The sequence below is a fragment of the Topomyia yanbarensis genome, chromosome 2 (assembly GCF_030247195.1).
Source record: "Topomyia yanbarensis strain Yona2022 chromosome 2, ASM3024719v1, whole genome shotgun sequence".
NCBI classification, from domain to species: domain Eukaryota; kingdom Metazoa; phylum Arthropoda; class Insecta; order Diptera; family Culicidae; genus Topomyia; species Topomyia yanbarensis.
The window spans coordinates 340,797,724-340,818,422 of NC_080671.1; the positions used below are offsets into that span (position 1 = coordinate 340,797,724).

Genomic DNA, 20,699 nt, shown 5'->3' on the forward strand with positions numbered 1-20,699 from the left:
ATTGAACACAAGTGTGCAAAATCCCACAGAGGAGCCCAAATAATTGTTTCAAAATCGTTTAACACAAGTCCAACAATGGACGTTTGTTGAACGGTTATAAGGACCACAGATTTTTTTGTCTCAGAAAAATCTCAACGTCTTCGGCTGGGTTGAACCCAGACCAATTGGGGTGAGTGACGTGAGTGCTTACCACTCATCCACCGGTGCCGTCCAACCTGTTAGGGGCCGTACATAAATGACGTAGCTTTTTTTCGGCGATTTTTGACCCCTCCCTCCCCCTTCGTAGCATTTGGTCACAAAATTCTAACCTCCCCCTCGTAAATAACGTAGCATTTACCTACCCCCTCCCCCTCGCCCCATGCAAAGCGCCCGGGTGATGAAAAAAAATTGCATATGTTTCACACCAAAAAATAATGAAATTTAAACGACATGTACATCAATACGAATGTAAACATACAACGATTGATTCAAAAATTTGATTGAAAATTACGTTAAAATCAATTGGAGCATCAAACAGCATACAATTTTACACTTTCAATCGTGTAATATTACATGTCATTCATTTTACAGCAGTATTCGAGTAAAAATACATAAGAAGCGCATTGGTTTTCCGTTTAAAGAAACTGTAATTTTCAATCCACGTGTAAAATTATAATAAAATTAGTTGAAGAAAGCACGACAAGTCGTGTGTGTTTGTGGTGGATCTTAATTTTATATTTATATTCTTGCTCCAAATATGTGCATGAAAATAAACTTAAAATTACAAAATATTTTTTGCTAGTTTTCAATTATTTTTAATCTTCCGGAAGTCGCGCATATGGCCCACTCAACGAGCAGCCTCCGGTGCCCAAAGACGATTCGCTAGCTTTTCAGAGCAGCGTGCACTCAGTGCACCAGCGCGACTGTCGGAAGGTTAATACATGTCCTTTCAAAATGTTTGACGACTTTTATCAACATTTTCATTATAACAGCAAATTGCATGCAAAATAAGCCCATTTCATGACAAATATAGTGTTGATAGTTTTGTTTTGAATTTTGTATGTCAAGGGGAGCATGAAGACAAGTTCTCTCATTTTACGATCGTGCAGCTGCCAATGATTCTAAGAACCATACGTTCATCTAAATTACTAAATTTTGTTTGGTTGAATCCGAAGTGAAAATTTAATTCAGCTTCCAAACTAAGTCTACTAGTTAGCAACATTAGCTAACTAATGTAGCAAGTTAAATCCGCATACAAAATCTTTTCGTATTTTTGCGAACTTGTAATTACGCGAATCGTAAAATTTACCTCAATAAAAACCGCATCAAAAGTAACTTGTTTGCATTTAAAATTATTTTTCTTGGGAATGGAGGATCATTAAATTATTTTCTCTAAACAATGGGTTTTAAACTTAATGCTACGTCGTACAACTTCTGACCCTACCCTCCCCCTCGTCACACTTCGTCACAAATTTGGTATTCCCTCCCTACTCCCCAAAATGCTACGTCATTTATGCATGGCCCCTTAATAACCTTTCAATTCCACTATCACTTTGTGTGTATCGTCAGAACTGTTTCAGCCTACTGGTTTTCAAAAGTTTCGTCCGAAAATGACACTGACGGCAAGTTGTGGTTGAAATACACGTAGGTATCTACTTAATCAAGTAAAGTGATAAAGAAATGAAAAGGCTGTAAAACATCTTACTGGGATTTAATGAAATTATTCCACTGAAGAGCTTTAAATGAAACCAGTTGAAAAGTTTTGACGCATTAGGAATTGGTGTACATTGCACTTCTAAGTGATTCAACGCAAACATGCACTTTTATATTACTCATTTAAGAAATGTGCGCCCACTCTGTGTTCAATTTAGTGTTCAATGCACAATAGTTGATAGTATTTACAGTGTTGCCAATGAGACTCTTCCGGGTTTGCTGTGAGTAAATACTGTTTTAGGCAACTAACCCTACCCTAGCCTGTTACAAATTCTTACTATAAAATAGGCATCATGGCGCACACATTTAACGTATAGCACTGGCACTATCTACGACAGTGTTGGAAGCTACTGCCGAGGGAAGTTTTTCGTGTTTAGGCTGTTTCGCGGAGTTAGCGCTATCGGTTACTTTTGGATTATAGTGCAAAATTACAATATGATTTATGGTTAACTTTCTGGCGTCGACAATTCAATAATTATGGCCAAAATCAATATTTATGGTATCCACAAATTTTCTCTAAAACATTGCAAACATTTTTGACACCGATTTTTAAACAAATATCACCTATTCTCGTTTCCCGAAGCTGACAACAGAAGTGAACAATGACTTATTCTGTTTTTGCCTTACCCCGAAACAGAATAGGGTTCTAACCCTAATTGGGTCATTAAGTGAAGAATAAATTTCTTCTTTTATTACATAAATCGATAGAGCTCAGTTTTCTAAATATAACAATATACATGTCCAACCCTTAAGAGTTCGGAGCTATTATGTGTTAATAAATTTTCTACGAAAATGTAAATACGTTCTTTGACACTGTATGTCAAGTATACATCGGTAAGCATCTCTGACAGTTAATCCAGCAGTATGATAGGGGTAAATTAAAGTTGGTCAAATTAAAGGTGTTAAGACATTCACCGAAACGTACACGCCGCACCAACTGCTTAATAAACGCGGCTCTATTTGATATTTGCAGTAGTAATAAGCATCCCATTTTGGTTGAAACGAAAGGACAATTTTTAAAGCAGAATTTGATTGATAAGTATAGCTCATTAAACCAATTTGATCAATTCTGTAATTTAAAAAGAATTTTTGAATTTTACTGATCCTGGTGAATTTGGCACCACTTGCATCTGGGATCGTTTATAAATTACGTAACGCTTTTAGGGGGAGAGGGCGGCAAATTGTGTCATATGGGAGAGGGGGTGTAAGCTACAATGTTACGTAACGTGTTTTTGCCGAAGAAAAAAATATTTAAGAATTTGTTACGTAATAGTAGAGGAGGGGATAAAGAAATTTGTGACAATTTATTACATAGGGGGAGAGGCAGTCAATTTTGGGCAATTTATGAATGGTCCTTCTGGTATACTCAAGCTGTACAGAACGTTGCATAATGTAGGGCATTCAGCCGTTCGTTATGCAAATTTGCAACATTATGACAGATTGGCTAAGCGCGGTGTTACATGAATCGGGGCCGTTCCTTTCAATCAGGAAAGGCCGCGTGGAATTTTGGGAAAATTCGCTAATAAAAACGGCATTCGGCCCAATGTCTCAATTACTGTCAGATAACGCATATTGACCTTTGACCGGATTTGAAACTGAAACCTCTATTTACGAACTCTTTATTACGTAATATTCGATGTACGAATTAAAGTTGGAATATTGAACTCTTTTTACGAACCAAGTTCATAAAAAAAGTTTAAGTACGTACAGTACAGTACGAAGTTGCATACAATTTAACATTATTCTTAGTTAACTGTTACTAATAAAAGTTGGGTATATTCGAAATAGGGTTGATGAGTACGTGACGGAAAATGATACCTGACGCCATTTTAAAATTCGAGATGGTGACTACCGGTTTAAATTCTCTATAACTTCAAAAATATGGGTATTTTCGATATAAGGTTGACGAGAACATGGCGCAAATCCATGTCCGAAGCCATTTTGAAATCCGGTTTAGATTAGGTTTATAACCTCAAAAATACAGGTATTTTTGGAATGGGGTTGACGAGTAGATGAAGGAAATCGATATCTGAAGCCATCTTGAAATTTAAGATGGCGACTTCCAGTTTAGATAAACTCTGTAAACTCAACAACATGGGGCTGACGAGTACATTACGGAAATCGATATCTGAAGCCGTTTTCAAATTTAAGATGGCGACATCCGGTTTAGATAAATTCTCTATAACCTCAACACTATGGGTATTTTCGAAATGGGGTTGACCTAACACATGGCGGACATCGAGATCTGAAGCTATTTTAAAATCCAAGATTGCGTCTTCCGGTTTAAATAAATTCTTGGATCTCAAAAAGATTCCAATCATCCATTTTCATCATTAACCTGATAATCGCGTTCCAAAAATACCCATATTGGTAGGGGAACTTTATGAAATAGCTTCGAAAAAACGAACACTTTTTTTACCAACTAATTCAATTTACGAACCCCCGGATAAGTTCGTAAATGGAGGTTCCAGTGTATCTACTTTCAGCGATGGAGCGATCGTTACATAAAATCCTTACCGCTGTTATCGAGTTAGCAATCGAGTAATCGAGCAATTACATAGATGAAATACTTCATTTCAAATCAACAATAATTTATTTGATTCACAATCTCAGTAACTAATGTCAGAGTTTTATGATTTCATTTTTAAGTCAGTCACTGTAGGTTTACTTGAAACTAACATTTTTAAATGGCTTTCGTAAACATTACAGCCAACCTGGAGCGACTCGAATCTAAAAACGAAGCCAGCATTAAATTTATAGTTTGATTCGTGCTTTGTTTAAAGTTGTAATAACGTAAGTGTTAATTTTCATCTTCAACTACGGCAGCACGTAAAATTTTATTTTGTGTCGTCCATTTTTGTATAAAATGCATGATAATTTGTTAACTTGGTTTCTTGACAACCGGAGTTTTATCAGGGTTTTTGATATAAATTTAAAGTTTTTACGCGCCGTGCCTGATATCTACATAGATTTCTTATTTTACATCGTCAGAGGAACACAAGTAAGTCATTAAAATTCCGTCTTTAGATAAGTATCTAATTCTACCTGAAGCGAACATGCTGTTTGACACTAGATGTCCAACTGTGGGACAGCATCCTCTAAATGAAGCAAAAAGTTGAAACGGTACATTTTCGGCGGAAAATGCCAAATTTACCGGAATTAAAAATTTGCCAGCACAATAAAGCACCGTTTACTGACGGCTAGAAACGTCTTCCCGTAAAATACCTCTAATTGAGCGCGTTTAGAAGTACTTTAGCTTCAGTAGGCATTAATAGTCGTGAGCACAGAATCGTCATAAATGAACTTTAGCGGCCTTTCGTTGACTTTCCAACTTCAGCTCCAACATCGTGTAGGGAACAACGGAGATCACAAGCAAAATGGCCAGGATGATAATCTTCGGCGATTCACAGAGTACTCCGTGGCCGGCAAATGTGATTCCCAGGCCTAGAAATCGGAGAGCCTGCAGCGGTGACAGGACCTCGGGCACCTTGGTTGAGTGCGTTAGGGTGACCAGAGCAGAGATTAGCGTTTCCCAAACCGCATTGCATACTCCCCAGGCGGCCGGTATGACGTACAGTACGGCACTGTCATCTTTTGAAGGTTTCCAGCGTAGCAAAACTAGTAGAAGGCAGGCATGGAAGATAAAACCAGCGACTGAAATTGAAATAACAGGATTATCAATAGAACGCAGGTGATGTTCGTAGCGATACTTACTTATCACGACCACTCGTTTGGTATGCCTCAATAGCATACTCAATGTGCAGGCAGCGATTAGCTGCATAACTCCCAATCCGATCATTGCTCCGGCAACACTGTTCGGTCCAAGCTCGCACGATACAAATGCCTGTGAGAAGGTAGGTTAATATTGATAATTTATATAGATAAATATGTACACATTCTTTTCGGAAACAAGTTTCAATAATCCAGCGTTACGTTTTTAGTTGATAAGTCAGCCTTTAAAACAAAAACTAGCTATTTTAGAGCTCGGCCAATTTAGAAACGTTACGCTCCTTTTTGTTCAATACAGTGATACAGTTTTGGAATATTTTGACAGAAATTTGTTTACAAATAATTTCACATCAAAGTACGTGCAAAAAAAAATAAAAAAAAAGTTGATGTTTTCTCAAATTACCACGCGATGGAAGACAACAAAAAGGAAATAATTTCTGCACAAAGATAATGAAAATCCGATATGAGGGTACGTGTACAAGGGTCGCAAAGAAGTTGCGATTCATAAAAACTATCGTATGTGCAGTGCTGAAAGGTTTCAAGGAAAGTGTGTCTCTTTCCCGGAAGGTGATATCTGTGGATGAGTTAACGACCGGTTGTAATGCATTATCGTTAGCATCTTCCGCGCAACGTGTTCCATCTGAGTTAGATCAATTTGTCATTGATGGATGCACATTCACAAGATAAACCATTCGTATCATGCAATAGAAATATTTTATTCAACACTTTTTGCTATTGTAACAACTACATTTCTTGGGTGCGCAAATATAAATTCCATTAAACCTGACAATACCACAAGGAATAAAAATTACACAAACAGTTTGTGGTATTGTCAGGTTTATTGGAATTTATATTTGCGCACCGAACAAATGTAGCTGTTACAATAGCAAAAAGTGTTGAATAAAATATTTTTTTTTATTTCGATTATAGAGGTTTCAACCTTAAGGTCATTTGCCTCTTCGGGTTAGAAAAATCTCTTATGAGAAATTTCTAATCCTATGTGCGGGGTCGGGACTCGAACCCAGGTGCGCTGCGTACAAGGCAATCGCTTTACCAACTATGCTACGCCCACCCCCGTAAAATATTTCTATTGCATGATACGAATGTTTTATCTTGTGAATTGATTGTATATTATTTCAACGAACCCAATTATTTTAATTGGGATGGTGGGTTGTTCTCCAAATTTCTGATATTCCTCAGATGCCTTTTTATTATCAGTGCACTTAACACTATACCGTTTTACAAAATTATGAAAATTGTGCAATAGAAAAATATCTTTAAAATTTCAACAGGGACTGCGTAATACAAGAACAAAGCCAGAATTTTTTTTTCGAGGAGGGCTCAAGAGATTTGAAGTAATATTCCGGTGCCTGCCAAACCCGTACATAGATTGCACCAAGACAAGGAAGGAATGTTAGTCCGACACGTGTATACTAGTGCTCACTCAACAAATGTCATGGGAAGAGGGAGACTGAGAGTAGGGACAAGTATTCGATTAAAAATTAAATTCTGCTAGAATTCGGGGACTTATTAGGTGTCTAACAATGCGTTTTAGGAATATAGCGACGAATCGCGAGAAAATGTTTAGAAATATACTTATTTTGAATATTTTTCTTAGAGACGACAAACAAGCGGAAAGCACTAATTATTCTCGAAAAAAACTTAAACATAGTAAACAAACTGAGGCTACAACTAAAACCTGTTTTAATCCACCTAGCGGTGCAATTGTGCCTTTCTCAATCATGAACACGAGATTTTTTTAGTTGCTTATATTTATTAAAAGCTTTCAAATGTATACAGTACAATTTTATTATACATGACTTGACAACCATATACAAGAAAAGAAATCATTATTCGAGCTCTAAAATTTTGCAAAAGAAAAACCAGCCACGGTAATATTGAATTGAAAAAAGGAGCGAAAACGGCAGTCCCAAAAAGTCGATCTATATAAAAATTTTTTTCGAGATTACATAAAATCTCGACGTTTCATGCATTTTAAAGATGTTTGGCATCAAAAATACGAATTCGATTTCTGAAATTTCATGGGGTCCCCCCTTTGAAAAAAAAATTTGAGTTCCGGCTTATATGGGAATTTTATATGTGACCGGACGATTTAGTCTATATTTCCGGACCCGTATAAGCAATCCGTACTAAATTTTATAGACATCTGTGGGGATATTATAGCTATCATTTGGGACTAAGTTTGTGAAAATCGGCCCAACCATTTCCGGGAAACTGATGTGAGTTCGTAAATTTTGAAAGATGGCCGCTTTTCCCGTGCACTTCCGGAACCGTCTATGGGGGTCAATGTAGTCAACAAAAGTTTGGTTGGCCGTCGGTGACCTAGAACAGCAAATTTAAGTTGTTTGAGAGACATTTTAGCAAAATTTTACCTTTTTTCCTTTCATCGGAGTATCGGTTTGAATCACAATTTGCTATGTGATCGCACGCCACAACCTGTAACTCCGGAACCGGAAGTCGGATCGGGATGAAATTAAATAGCCATTTACGTAGACGCAATACCTTTCATTTGAGACTAAGTTTAGTTGAATCGGTCAAGCCATCTCCGAGAAACCGATGTGACTGTTATTCTGAATTTAGATACTTCCGCCGGGGCTTCCGGAACGGATGATGGTGGCCAATGTGGTCAAATAGACTTTGAATGGATGTTAGTGGCCTAATACTACAAATCGAAGTAGTTGTGTTCATATTTTGGAAAAATTTTCACCTTTATACATTCATTGCAGAATTTATTAAAATCGACATTTTCTGCGTGTTCGTACTCATCACCCTGTAATTCCGGAACCGGAAGTCGGATCCATTAGAAATTCAATAGCAGCCTATGGGAACGTTGCACGTTCATTTGAGACTAAGTTTGTCAAAATCGGTTCAGCCATCTCTGAGAAAAATGAGTGACATTTTTGGTCACATACACATACATACACACAGACATTTGCCGAACTCGACGAACTGAATCGAATGGTATATGTCACTCGGCCCTCCGGGCCTCCGTTAGAACGTCGGTTTTCAGAGCAATTGCAATACTTTTCTATTGAGAAAGGCAAAAAGGTATCGATTTTATTCGCGACGAGAATGTGAAATAATTTTGAGCGACCCAAAATAAGCGTAACTTTTAGTGAAAACCTTACTTTGCATGATGGACATACAAGTAATTTCACGCGCTCTTCGTTTATTATTATTTTAACTAGAAGCAAGAGAAACAAGCAGGTTTATTACGAATGGATAAGCAGCATGATAGTAGATAATTTACTAATTTAATACGCAAACCAATCTAAGAGATGCAAGAAATGAAGAAGAGGTTCCTGTTTTGTCGCTTCTTACAACATTGGAGTAGGAACCCAGCGGATCAATTCTTGGCTTCTTCATTCAGGTATCTCTAGGCTGGGTTTGTCGGAAGCAAGATAATAGTGGATACCTGCCCCCTCTATGATTATCCAATAAACGATCAATTCATTGTATTGTGGGAAAACGATAGCAAAATAGAATTGTTTGATGAAAACCCGAGGCAAACGACGAGCCATTTGAGAATAGCTATTCAGCAATTGATTAGCTTCTTTATTTGTTGTTGCAGCTTTAGCTCATGTGCGTTCACTGCTTTGCTTAATTTTCTCTGCTGCCAGAATACTTAAGAGGCAAAGAAAGTTTGTAAATGGCGAACGAATGCTTCGAGTTGCCAGCGAGCAACGAAATTATTTCGTCCATTCTAGAGTGAGCATGAGTAGACACTATTGGATTATTCAGTCTTTTTTCATCACAATCTCAATAACAGCACACAAACGAACAAATATTACTGGCGCCGCACTGCTAGAAACAGCGAGGACCAGTTGCCTTCATATTGTGAGTGAAATGAGTGAATCACAAAATAAATTGCGCTCATTACGGGAAAGCACAATCGCGATTGACTTTCACAGACCCGTCTTAGAACTTGAGTACACGAGGTGGAACAGTTGATAAAGGTGAAAATGGAGCTCGTGTTTACAAAAGTGTCACACATACAACTACATCATACATGGAACGTAGTACTGCAAACTTTTAATTCTTTAGATGATTCTAAAAGCTTCGTAGCGAAGAACAACAAGCAACACGACGTCGAATATGAAAATTTAAAAACCAAGATTCAATGTATATGGGTTATTCCACGCAAAGTAATAAAAAAAAGATGCATACTTGAAATCTACCTTCACGGATTTGAACCAAATTTGGAGGAATTGTTCATATAAAAACCCAAATTTTTGTGTCAATTGAACCACCCCTCGAGCCATGGGAGCATCCCCCGTTTTGGCAAATTGTCAAAACCCGTGATTCTCTTTTGATCATATTTTCGGTTCTATTTACTCTAGAATCAACCCGCAAGATGGTTTTTGAAGAAAATTGTTCAAGGAGTCTAGAAAAAAATATTAATTTTTGGCGGCAGTGCTGCCAACTATGCGATTTTTTTCATTTTAATATTAAAAGTTAAATTTTCTCCCAATACATACATATGTATATTTTAATTTTAAAAATTCTAATGCCATCGTGCGCCAATCGACAACTGTGACTAACTAAGATTAAGATGTTGTAACGCAATTTATTTTTTTGCTTCTTAAGGAGTTTCTCTAATAAATATTTCATAGGTAAACATAATTCAATTGCAAAAAACAGGGGGACGGGCATAGCGTAGTTGGTAAATCGATTGCCTTAAACGCAGCTCACCTGGGTTCGATTCCCAACCCTGCACATAGGGTTAGGGATATTTACAATGAGATTTCTCCAACCCGAAAAAGAGGCGAATGATGAAAATAAGGGTAAAACCTCTATATTCAAAAAAAATGCAAAAATGAATAAAAAATATTGGTCTGAATTGCCTCATAAGTATGGAAAAACGTAGAATTTTGCAAATCGTCACCTAGCGCTGCCATGGAGTGATGCAAATGGACTTTTATGGCACCAAAATGTAACTGAGATTTCAAACTAACAATTAGAACCTTTGAGTGATAATTTTTTTTATGATTTATTTTTAATACTTGATAAAAACTAATTAAAATTAATACAATTATTGATGTCGAATTAATACTCAAAGCAGTTAAAGTATTATATAACGAAAGAAATTATCAAATTAAACATGCGAAATGACTAAAGCCTGCGAAATTAATAAAATACTAATACCAATGATTTGCAGAAAGTCTGAAAATCATTGGTATTAGTCTGAACTAAACTTCTACTATCGACCATCGAATTTTCCGAATGAACTACAGAACCGAATAAAAAGGGGCGGTCATGGCGTAGTTGGTAAATCGATTACCTTGTACGCAGCTCACCTGGGTTCGAGTCTCAAACCCGTACTTAGGGTTAGAAGTTTTTTTCCAATGCGATTTTTATAACCCGAGACGAATGACCCTAAGGTTAAAACCTCTATAATCAAAATAAAAAAAAACAGAATAAAACCAAACATTACTAGTGGTTTGGGTTTTCTACCAAACCGTTGTGGACATGTCCATACAAATTTTGGTTTTAAACTGTGAAGCCACACTGATAGAATATAAAATAAAATCGCTACGAATTAATTTTTGTACAGACAATTTTCATAAGATATACTAATATCTCGTACATATGATGAATCACTCGTAGTTCTATTGAAACACTTTTATTTTTTATTACGAGTTTTTCGTGTAAACCATGAAACGACTTTCGTTGGTTTATTACGAAACGGCAAACGAATTGTTCGCTGCTATATACGAAAATCTTTATAATATTTACGAGCACCAGTTGAGCCATCGCCAACTGCTCGTTGGTTTTATATGAATAGGTTTAAGTTTTCTCTGCCGGAGCAATGTCAAAATAATATGCAATTAAATACTAAAACTTTTCTTAGATGAACGAAATAAATTCGTGCGACCAACGAAATTGTTCGTATTATACACAAACGTTTGTTAAAATAAACAAAACATTTCGTTTCATTTACGAAAAATAATGTCGGAGCAATGTCAAAATAATATGCAATTAAATACTAAAACTTTTCTTAGATGAACGAAATAAATTCGTGCGACCAACTAAATTGTTCGTATTATCCACAAACGTTTGTTAAAATAAACAAAACATTTCGTTTCTTTTACGAAAAATAATGTCGTTGTCAACGATAACATTCGTGCAATGTGCACTAAATATGTAAAATTTACGAAAACTATCGTTCACCAAGCGGCCATTCTTGTTTATGAAATGAACAAAACTATTTCCAATGCACGAAAATACTTCGCAGAAAACGACGAATGAACTCGTGCATTGCATGATCAATTTTATTATATTTACGAATTTATATTATCAGTGCACCTTCCAATTTTATCAATTTTATTAAATTCCCGCGGGTTTTTAGGGACCCCAAACTTCGGGTTGTTCCCATTTTTATATGGCATCAATTTTTTTAAATGTGGTTTTTTATGGGAGATGGTGGGCCCTTTTCCAGGCTACGTCCTACATCCTTGGCGTAATATTTTAAATAGCATATTAAATTTAGATCTTTTGTTTCCTAATCGGGCTTGAATCATATGCACTAAAACAAAAACAAATTTGGCGCAAAATTAGCAATAATTAAATATTTGGGCCTTCGCTTTACTATAATGCTCTTTTATAGACTATGAGGAGCACAAATGAAATATGCGAACGATTCACGAAGATCAAAGAAAATCTTTCATCACATTCCAGCCGATTTGAATTTATTGCTTGTTTTTCTAGTATCGTATCCCATGGCATATAACGACAAAATAGCCTAGTCAATAATTCTACCCTCTTCTAGATTAACTCCGATTACACGTTTCCGTCCTTCGCCAACTTTGGCGAAAGTTTTTCATACTTCCGAAATTTGTTGTTGTTCTCCGTGTTGTCAATAAACATCACTCATCACCCAACTGTACCAACTGACTGTTGTAATTTTTATCAACTCCCATTCCACCCACTTACCTACCTTCATGAAATCGGCCAGCATGTAGCCTTGTTCGGTTCCAATGAAATACGCCATCGGTCCGGCGAACAGCAAGGTGTCCGACATCTTTCGTATCGAGTCGAATTTAACGTTATGCTCGATATCCGTCGTGAAGCCAGTTATGGTCAGCGCAATCACCCCAAAAATTAGGTATATTCCCATCAGGGGACTGGTTTCGCTGGATCCCTGCATGCTTAGCGATGTCAGTGAGCTGCTGTTGAGCGGTATGTTTCGTTCCCATACGGGACAAAGGTAAGATCCACAGATTCGTTCACCGTGATCATTAGTTTGGAATGTACTATATGGAAACCGGTCCAGCTGAAATCCGTCATCTTCCTCCTTGCGATGCATACGAACATTGTACAGGAAAAATAAAGTCTCCCTAAAACTAGGCATACTAGGAGTGGTCACCCTGGTGGTTGGATTCGGATCCGCTAGAGTGTCACTAGTCGAAGTGGGAGAAAATTCAATAGATGGTTGGTTGAATGCTATGCTGTTCGACGCTGTGCCGTTGAACTGAGTAGTAACCGATCTAGTGGTATTTACGGAGGGAAGTGCCGATATGTAGTAGCAACCAGCTCTATTAGATGAGGCACACGTTAGGATAAAGGACGCTATTAAAGCTCCCAGTATAATTCCGAAATCACCTGCTGCACGATACCATCTACACAGTCTTCGAACACTTTCATCTTTGCTGCATAGCAGTTTATGGTCATCATAACTATCAGCATTGATGCCAGCCATACTGTTTCCACCACACTCGGGCTGTGAGCAGCTTAGCTTGCTGGCCATCGAAACCACTAGCGCTTGCTTGCAAATAACCGATGGTCCCAGTACTAATCCGAGCACGAGGTATCCGGGAACTAATGAAACGAGCACCGGATAGATATGTGTAGCTAAGAACACACACAATCCTCCATAAACCAGGGCCAACAGAATCGTGTAACCAAATCTGCGCAGAAGCTTTGTCGTTACCAGGCACATACATGCTGTCACTATACAGCACAGACTAAGCAATCCAGACCCGACATCCGGACCCATCGCGAGCCATGGTTCCTGTTGAAACCACGTAGAATTTGAGCCCTGAAGTCCTATCAATGGAAACAAAGCCGTGCACATCAGTCCGTGAGCAATTGTGAGCAGAATAAAGGTTTTGATAACCTTTGATCGGACGTGTGCAGGAATCTTGTGCCGACAACCGTAGCTTCGATTATTGACTGTGAGTAATCGACGCACCGATGTTGCGCCGATGGAACTGTTGCCGGAATCTCGCCGTCGGTTGCCAAGCGTTGAGCTTTGAAAGGGGAACCCGCCGGTCAGGGTTGGCGCGATAATCAATCGATGGCTGCGCGAGGATGCTGGCGAGTAACTGTTGAGGTATTGCTGAAATAAATCAAATCCCGTTAGTATATTGCTATAGATGAGTGACACGAGGCCACAACAAATCGGTACCTCTATCATAGGGTCATCCCAAATGTGATGCGCTTGGCCGGAACTGCGTGTTCTCATCACTTTTCTTCCCATAGGAGGGTGCTTCTGTTGAAAGAAGCTCTTCGCAGCTGCAATCTAGGAACAGAAAAGAAATAAAATGTATATATTTTCATACTGGAAAAGGTATTCTGTATCTTGGCGATGTTTGAACTTGTCTGGGGTGTTTTTGAATTTGAATAATTATGGTGAACAACAAGTTAAAGTTATCACCATCCAGATGTCCGTTAAACTGAATCATCACTTGTACTGACTGATTTCTGTGTTATACTGTATAAAAACATTATCAGAGAAAATGAGTCTTTGTCGACTAGATATCTGGGTTGAGGCAAATCAGTTGCTGTGCGAAAAGCAGTTCGGATTGTGGAGGGACAAAGGTTTCCTAGATATTGAAGGAAATATCGAAATTCTGTTAGAGAAACTGCACATTTTTTTACCGAAATTTTACAACTTTTTAACTAACTTGATGCGTAAAATCAAGAACAAAGAACAATGTGCATTTTTGTCAATGGTTAGAATTAACCATTCGAGTATTCCCTAAGGCTCATGATTTAAGTAGGGTTGTAGTACAGGTAATACCGGTACCAAAAATCCCGGGAATACCGACCCATTCTTGGTTCCGTAAACCGGGGTGACATTGATCAATTTTCGAAGTAATCATTACGTATTTTTAGGCGCAACACATTTTTTTCAAGTTTAATATTTTTAAGCCATGTACTGCTGTATGAAGAACATGATTGGATGGTTTAACCTAAAATTGTCCGCTTACAGCTATTTTTTTCAAAAATGATTTCAAGTTGAACTCCGTTTTCGTATTTCGGGGTGACTTTGATAACTTACATGTTCACCCACATTAAGTTATTGATGTCAATATTTTTCATTCAAATGTTTGTTCAAGCTAATTCTGGAAAGATACTCATTGTTAAATAGATGTTAATTGGTCTTATACAAAGTATTTCAATGTACTGTAAAATTCGAGTAACTAAAATTCGTATAATTTGTTTCCAACTAGAATAAAAGATTCTGGAAACCTTTAGATCTGATAAAATGATGATGATGTTTTATTTTAGTGCTTTTAACACGTTGGAATATTGAACCATAAAAAAATGTTTCGAATTTTAGCTTAAAATAATTTGAAATAACTGCCAACTAGTTTCACAAAAAATGTGTTTAAAATAAACAAAGTCCTAAAACTAAATTTGACACATCCCAATCTAAAGGAAAATAAAAACTTCCTTGTAATTTATTACTCTTGCTCAAATTGGAGATTTATTTGTTTTATAAAAAATAGACACTTTACGAATTTATTTTTCATATAACTTCGTTATGTTGCAATATAAGTGAAAACTGATGAAACTTATCAATTTAGACTATTTTTGGCTACGTTTTTCACGCAGTTGGACTATTGTAAATATTCTAGGAGAATTGTAGTGAGCATTGGAAGGTAAAAATTGAGCAGCTTCTAGCACTGCAAGGAAAGCACCTATATTTATGAAAAAAAGTTTTTCGAGTTTCTCGACCCCACCGCACTAGAAAAAAGTTGGGCATGAAAGGGTTAAGCAAATATGTAGACTATAGCGGAACCCGTTTCCACATATCGGTCTGCAAGGTTGCTTTTAATTAGGGGGATCCGGGGCTATTAGGACAGTGGGGGTAATACGGACCCCATTGATTTCTCAGAAAGTAGTAAGACTTTCTGACTATCGTACGTATTCGTGGAATCGCTATTCTGAAACATTAATTTTAAGAGCTTAATATTATAATGACAAAACCGTGATTAAATCAACAAATAAAAGTGAAAAAATAAATGGTAAGTGTTTTGGAAAGCTTGAGGCTCTTATTTTATGGAATGATTTTTGTTTGAGTGAAAACACAGATATTTTCAAGACGCTCACCACTTTTGTGCGAAATGAGCGTACGGGGCTATTCGGACCCCCTATTCCGTCAAAAACCGTTCAGCGGCTTGCGGCTGCGCACACCGTTGCACAAGCCACAGCAAAGAAAATACATGGGCCTCCAATCGACAGCTGTGACTTACCAGATTAAGTTTTGGTAAAGCAATTTATTTTCTTTTGCTTCTTTAGGAGTGTCTTTTATAAATATTTCATAGGTAAACATAATTCCATTGCAAAAAAATTAAAGAAAAATTACGGTCTGAATTGCCCCGTATGGAGGTCCGAATTACCCCTACATTGTAAAAGGATGGAAAAACGTAGAGGTTTGCAATTTATCGCCTTGCACTGCTATTCAGTGGTGAAAATGAACCTTTTATGACATCAAAATGTAGCTGAGGTTTCAAACTAATAATTAGGACCTTTGACCGTAAATTTTTTTCTTATCTATCCACCTAAAAGGGCGATTTGCTTAAGTAGGTCCGAATAACCCCGGGTTCCCCTATATTTTATTATCTTCTAGATAAATCGTTGAGCTTATGCCTTTGTGAGGAATTAATACGGAGCCATCATCATAATAATTCTAAGGTTAAATATCACTAACTCCCGTTGTACTGAACGGTATGTTTAAATTCCTGCACTATTTGGTCGAAATAAAATTTCAACTATCTTCTACTAAATTTTAAAGTATTCACAGCTAGCATAAGAGTAAAAATTGATTTTGATATTTTTTTATTAGCGACATTATGATTAGTTCCAATTATTAACTGGGTGGCACGTAATAAGGCTGTGGCCCCAATCATGTCTGTATTTGGTTGGCGCGTAAATCTTTATTTATAAAAGAACGAACAGCGATTTAGTTTAGATTTGGCGAACTGCTTCGAATGGAGATATTCGTAATTTTTAATGATCGGAAAAGTCAGCAAAACAGTTTACTGGAAATTAGGAGCCTTGGTCTGCATAAAAGTCGAAACCAATATACAGCAAAGTTATAATGCCGAGAGGAAATGCGACCAATGTACACGGATTTACATTCTCCCTTCGATTTACTGTTGATAATAGGATTACTTACATTTACCATCTGTAGAAGTTGACGAAAGTCGCACCGCACGAAGCATTTCTCGAATCATTTAAAAAAAATTGAGTACCAGTACTTTACCGGTACTACTGAAGCCTCCACCGCAGTACCGGTTGTCGTCAAAATGGGTCGGTACTACGAACCCTAGTCCTAAGGGGGTCTTCTTATATAATTGTGGCAAAGAGTACCTAATGTTTAATAATTTTTTGAAGCAGTAAAATGACTTAGACATGTGCGTTATTCTGCAAAATGTTTATTAAGGGTTCATCTATAAAATAAAAGTTTTCGAATGTGTCGAAAATGGCGTCCAAAATAGCGGCTTTCTCGGAATAAGATTTTTCGAATCTGCGGGCATTCTCGTTTTGAACCATTCAACTTCGGGTTGTGCCCGCCTAAAAGAAGACAACATTCTCGGGCGCTATAACCTACAAAATCGCCGGCCAAGCGGAAAAATCATGCGAAAAAACGATACTTTATTTTCAAGTGGCCGCCATGTTGTTTCTGTATCGATTTTTTTCATGTTTTTTGCGTCTACGGTATGTAATCTTCAAGATAGATTTGGATTCCTGCATGGAGACGAAGAAGTGCGTCTTGAATCGTGTTCGCAGATGAGGTCGGTTTTCAAAATACATTTTGCTGGAGTCGCCATTTTGGACGCCATTTTTGACACCATACATTCGAAAATTTTTATTTGATAGATGAAACCATAATAAACATTTTGAAGAATAGTGCACATGTCATTTTACTTCTTCAAAAAAATTATCAAACATTAGGTACTTTTTGCACAATTATATAAGAGGATCCCTTTAACCCGCTTCTGTACAATATCCATGTCAACAGTGCATAATAACGATTCCGCTGAAAAATTAATTTTGTGACCTTGGATACATCCATCCGTTACGATATCTTGAACCAAGTTAAAATCTCACACCTGATTTATGAACTTGTACTTCGACTACTTAACTCAGAATATCATGTCTTCTTCGTATAATCCCAATTAATTGCCGGAATCATACGCCCGCTTGTAATCCCGATTCCCGAATATTTTTAATAAATTCTAATAAATCGGATGCAATAATACATTGTACAGTAACGGTTCAAACTCCAATGGGTAAACCGGCTTCGGTGTAGACAATGAAAATATCACCGTTTCATTTAAGTTGATACTTCGTCAGTATTAGCGAAATATTATCGCTCTATTCTGTTTGGCGTAACGCAGTCACCAAACATCTGATTGTCTCCTTTTGTTCGCACCATCTGACCGCGCATCAACATGCTTCTCATTCGATTGCCGAACGCTGAATGAGGCACAAAAATATATACGCAACTAGGGTTCGCAGTACCGACCCTTTTTGGCGAGAACCGGTACTACGGTACTGAAGCCCTCAGTACCGGTAGTACCGGTAAAGTAGCGGTACTCGAATATTTTAAAAAAAAAATTGAAAAAAGCTTCAAACTGAAATTGAATGCTCAAACTGATGATCTTATTCTCAGATGATTGATTTGTGCTGATCAAGAAACATGTTCATTGTTTTAATTGCTTTGGAATGGCAAGACTTATTTCACAGAAGATATTTTTCGTATAGGGCACTTTCTTTTATTTCGAAATCTAGGCCACTTTGAAATCAATAACTGCTAAGTGATGCGACTTTCGTCGATTTGAACAGATGTAAATGTAGATGTAAATGTATGAAACCCTATTAACAACAGTAAATCAAAGCGAGAATGGCAGTAAATCCGAGCCGGTTAATCGCATTTCCTCTCTTGCTTTTCTGGAAATTGGTTTCGACCTTTATGTTGTTTGCCTACTATTCTCTAATGCATATCAAGGCTCCTTGCTTTCCTGTAAACTATGGAGTTTTGCTGAATTTTCCGATCATCATTAATTACAAATCGCCCCATTTGAAGCAGTTCACCAAGTCTAAAACTGTTAGCTACTAAATCGCTGTTCGTTCTTTTATAGATAAAGGTTTAAGAGCAAACCAAATACAGACATGACTTAGACCATAGTCTTATTACGCGCCACCCAGTGAATAATGGAAACCAATCAGAATGTCGCTAATAAAACTTTAACTGCTAGAATTATTATGATGATGGCCCCACCTCATTCCCAGACAAAGGTGTTATCTCAACGATTTATCTAGAAGGCAAATTAATATAAATAAACGTTATCTTGCAGACCGATATTTTGAAACAGATCCCCCTGCAGAGTTAACATATTTGTCATAAAAAATTGTATAATACCGAAAATACCGGTACTGGCTTTTGTTCAGTACCGGTATTACGGTACCAAAAATGGGTCGGTATTCCCGGGATTTTCGGTACCGGTATAACCGGTACCACAACCAACGCAACATCACATGGGAGACGAAAATTTAGATGGTCTTCTTACCGCACCGTATGACCATGCATCAACGTGCTTCTCATTCGACTAGTGAACGTTGAATGATGCACAAAAATAATACAGGCTTTGTATAACTTACAAAATTTGCGATCAGGTCTCGTCAACATAGATCTGCCTGAAATAGACTGAAAAAAATCGATTCTCGGTGCTACTTGCTACTATTTTTTTTTCTGAAAATCATGTAATTCAAAATCGGTGCACAGTAGAGTGACATTTTTCAGCACAGTACTTTTTGAGTTCCTTTTGTGGTCCCAAATGCATGTGCAAAATTTGGGAGCGGTCGGTTCCTTCCCGGGTTTGCGCATTGCGTTCAAAGTTTTTATGGGATTTTAAATGGGAAATTCAATTAATTTGCTTTTACGTTAATAAAGATTGCTATTTCACTCAATATGAAAAAAACAGCTATATAAAACTATAGTTCAAACCTTGATTAACAACTTTGTCGAAGACGGTAACTAGCTACAAGTTTTCAAAAAATAGTTATGACAATTTTAAAACTTATGGTTCAAATCAAATAGCCAGAAATTCATTATTTCTTCTTCATTGTCAGTACACCACCGACGCCGATATTTTAAACGTAAATAACTCATTTATTTCTAATTTCTTACAAAATTCAAAACTGAATTTCTGTTTATCACAACGCAAGGCCGTTCATCCTGTTGCCTTTGCGGAAGCCATATTGTGTATCTGGCAAACCATTTGCTTCGCATAAATTGTTGAGGTGGAAAAGAATCATTTTCACGTGCAACTTCTGGATACTGTAGAGTATTTTAATCGGCTGCTAAGAGTTGTGCTCGTAGGCTAATTTCATCGGGTTTGAAATAGCGACAACTCACCGTTCTTAAGGCGGCTTTCAGACCGACAAGTCGATCATCCCAGTCCATGCAGTGTAACGCAATAAAGAATAGTGCTAATCCGCTTTCAAAGTTATCTTGCGCGTTCTCCATCTTTTTGAGGTTTCGGATGTTTTTCTTCTTTTGTGTGTGCGTATTAACCGTTATTCGGCCAGTAGATAAGTGAAGCAGCAGTGTTTCTTTTCTGGATACCATAACATTTACAATTTAAGTACCGCTGTAATATTACATTTTCCATTCATGTCTCTGAAACAATCTCGAACTGGGCCATAGGCCCGTGCCAAAATGATTTTCCCTGGCAATGATTCGCCTCAACAAGGCGAGATGGATATTAAAATAAAATCGAATCACCGATCGAAATTCTACTCCATTCTTCACCTGGCCGTTCGTAAACTTCTTTCAGACCAAAGATTTTTTTAAATCTATAGCAGATTTCTTGTGTTCTCACGTAACGATATTCGGCCTTGACAGAAATATCGAAAATTCGCTCCGAGAAGCTTCTGGTGGTGGTGGCTATTTACGAAGGAGTACAGAGTATATGTATCATCTATTCGGGTTGATTGTGACGGAGCCGTCACCGATTCAA

General features: G+C 37.3%; 1 protein-coding gene across 1 annotated transcript in view; it reads right to left on the reverse strand.

Annotated features, from left to right (window-relative positions):
• Positions 1–355: 355 nt before the first annotated feature.
• The window catches only part of LOC131684079 (uncharacterized), a 68,462-nt gene continuing 48,118 nt past the window's right edge, over positions 356–20,699 (reverse strand). Inside the window, exons 3-6 of the mRNA XM_058966622.1 lie at positions 13,850–13,963; positions 12,380–13,780; positions 5,407–5,536; positions 356–5,346 (exon numbers count right to left, since the gene is read on the reverse strand). Of these exons, the coding sequence (XP_058822605.1) occupies positions 4,985–5,346; positions 5,407–5,536; positions 12,380–13,780; positions 13,850–13,963 (2,007 nt within the window). The 3' untranslated portion in view covers positions 356–4,984. The remainder of the gene's footprint in view (positions 5,347–5,406; positions 5,537–12,379; positions 13,781–13,849; positions 13,964–20,699) is intronic.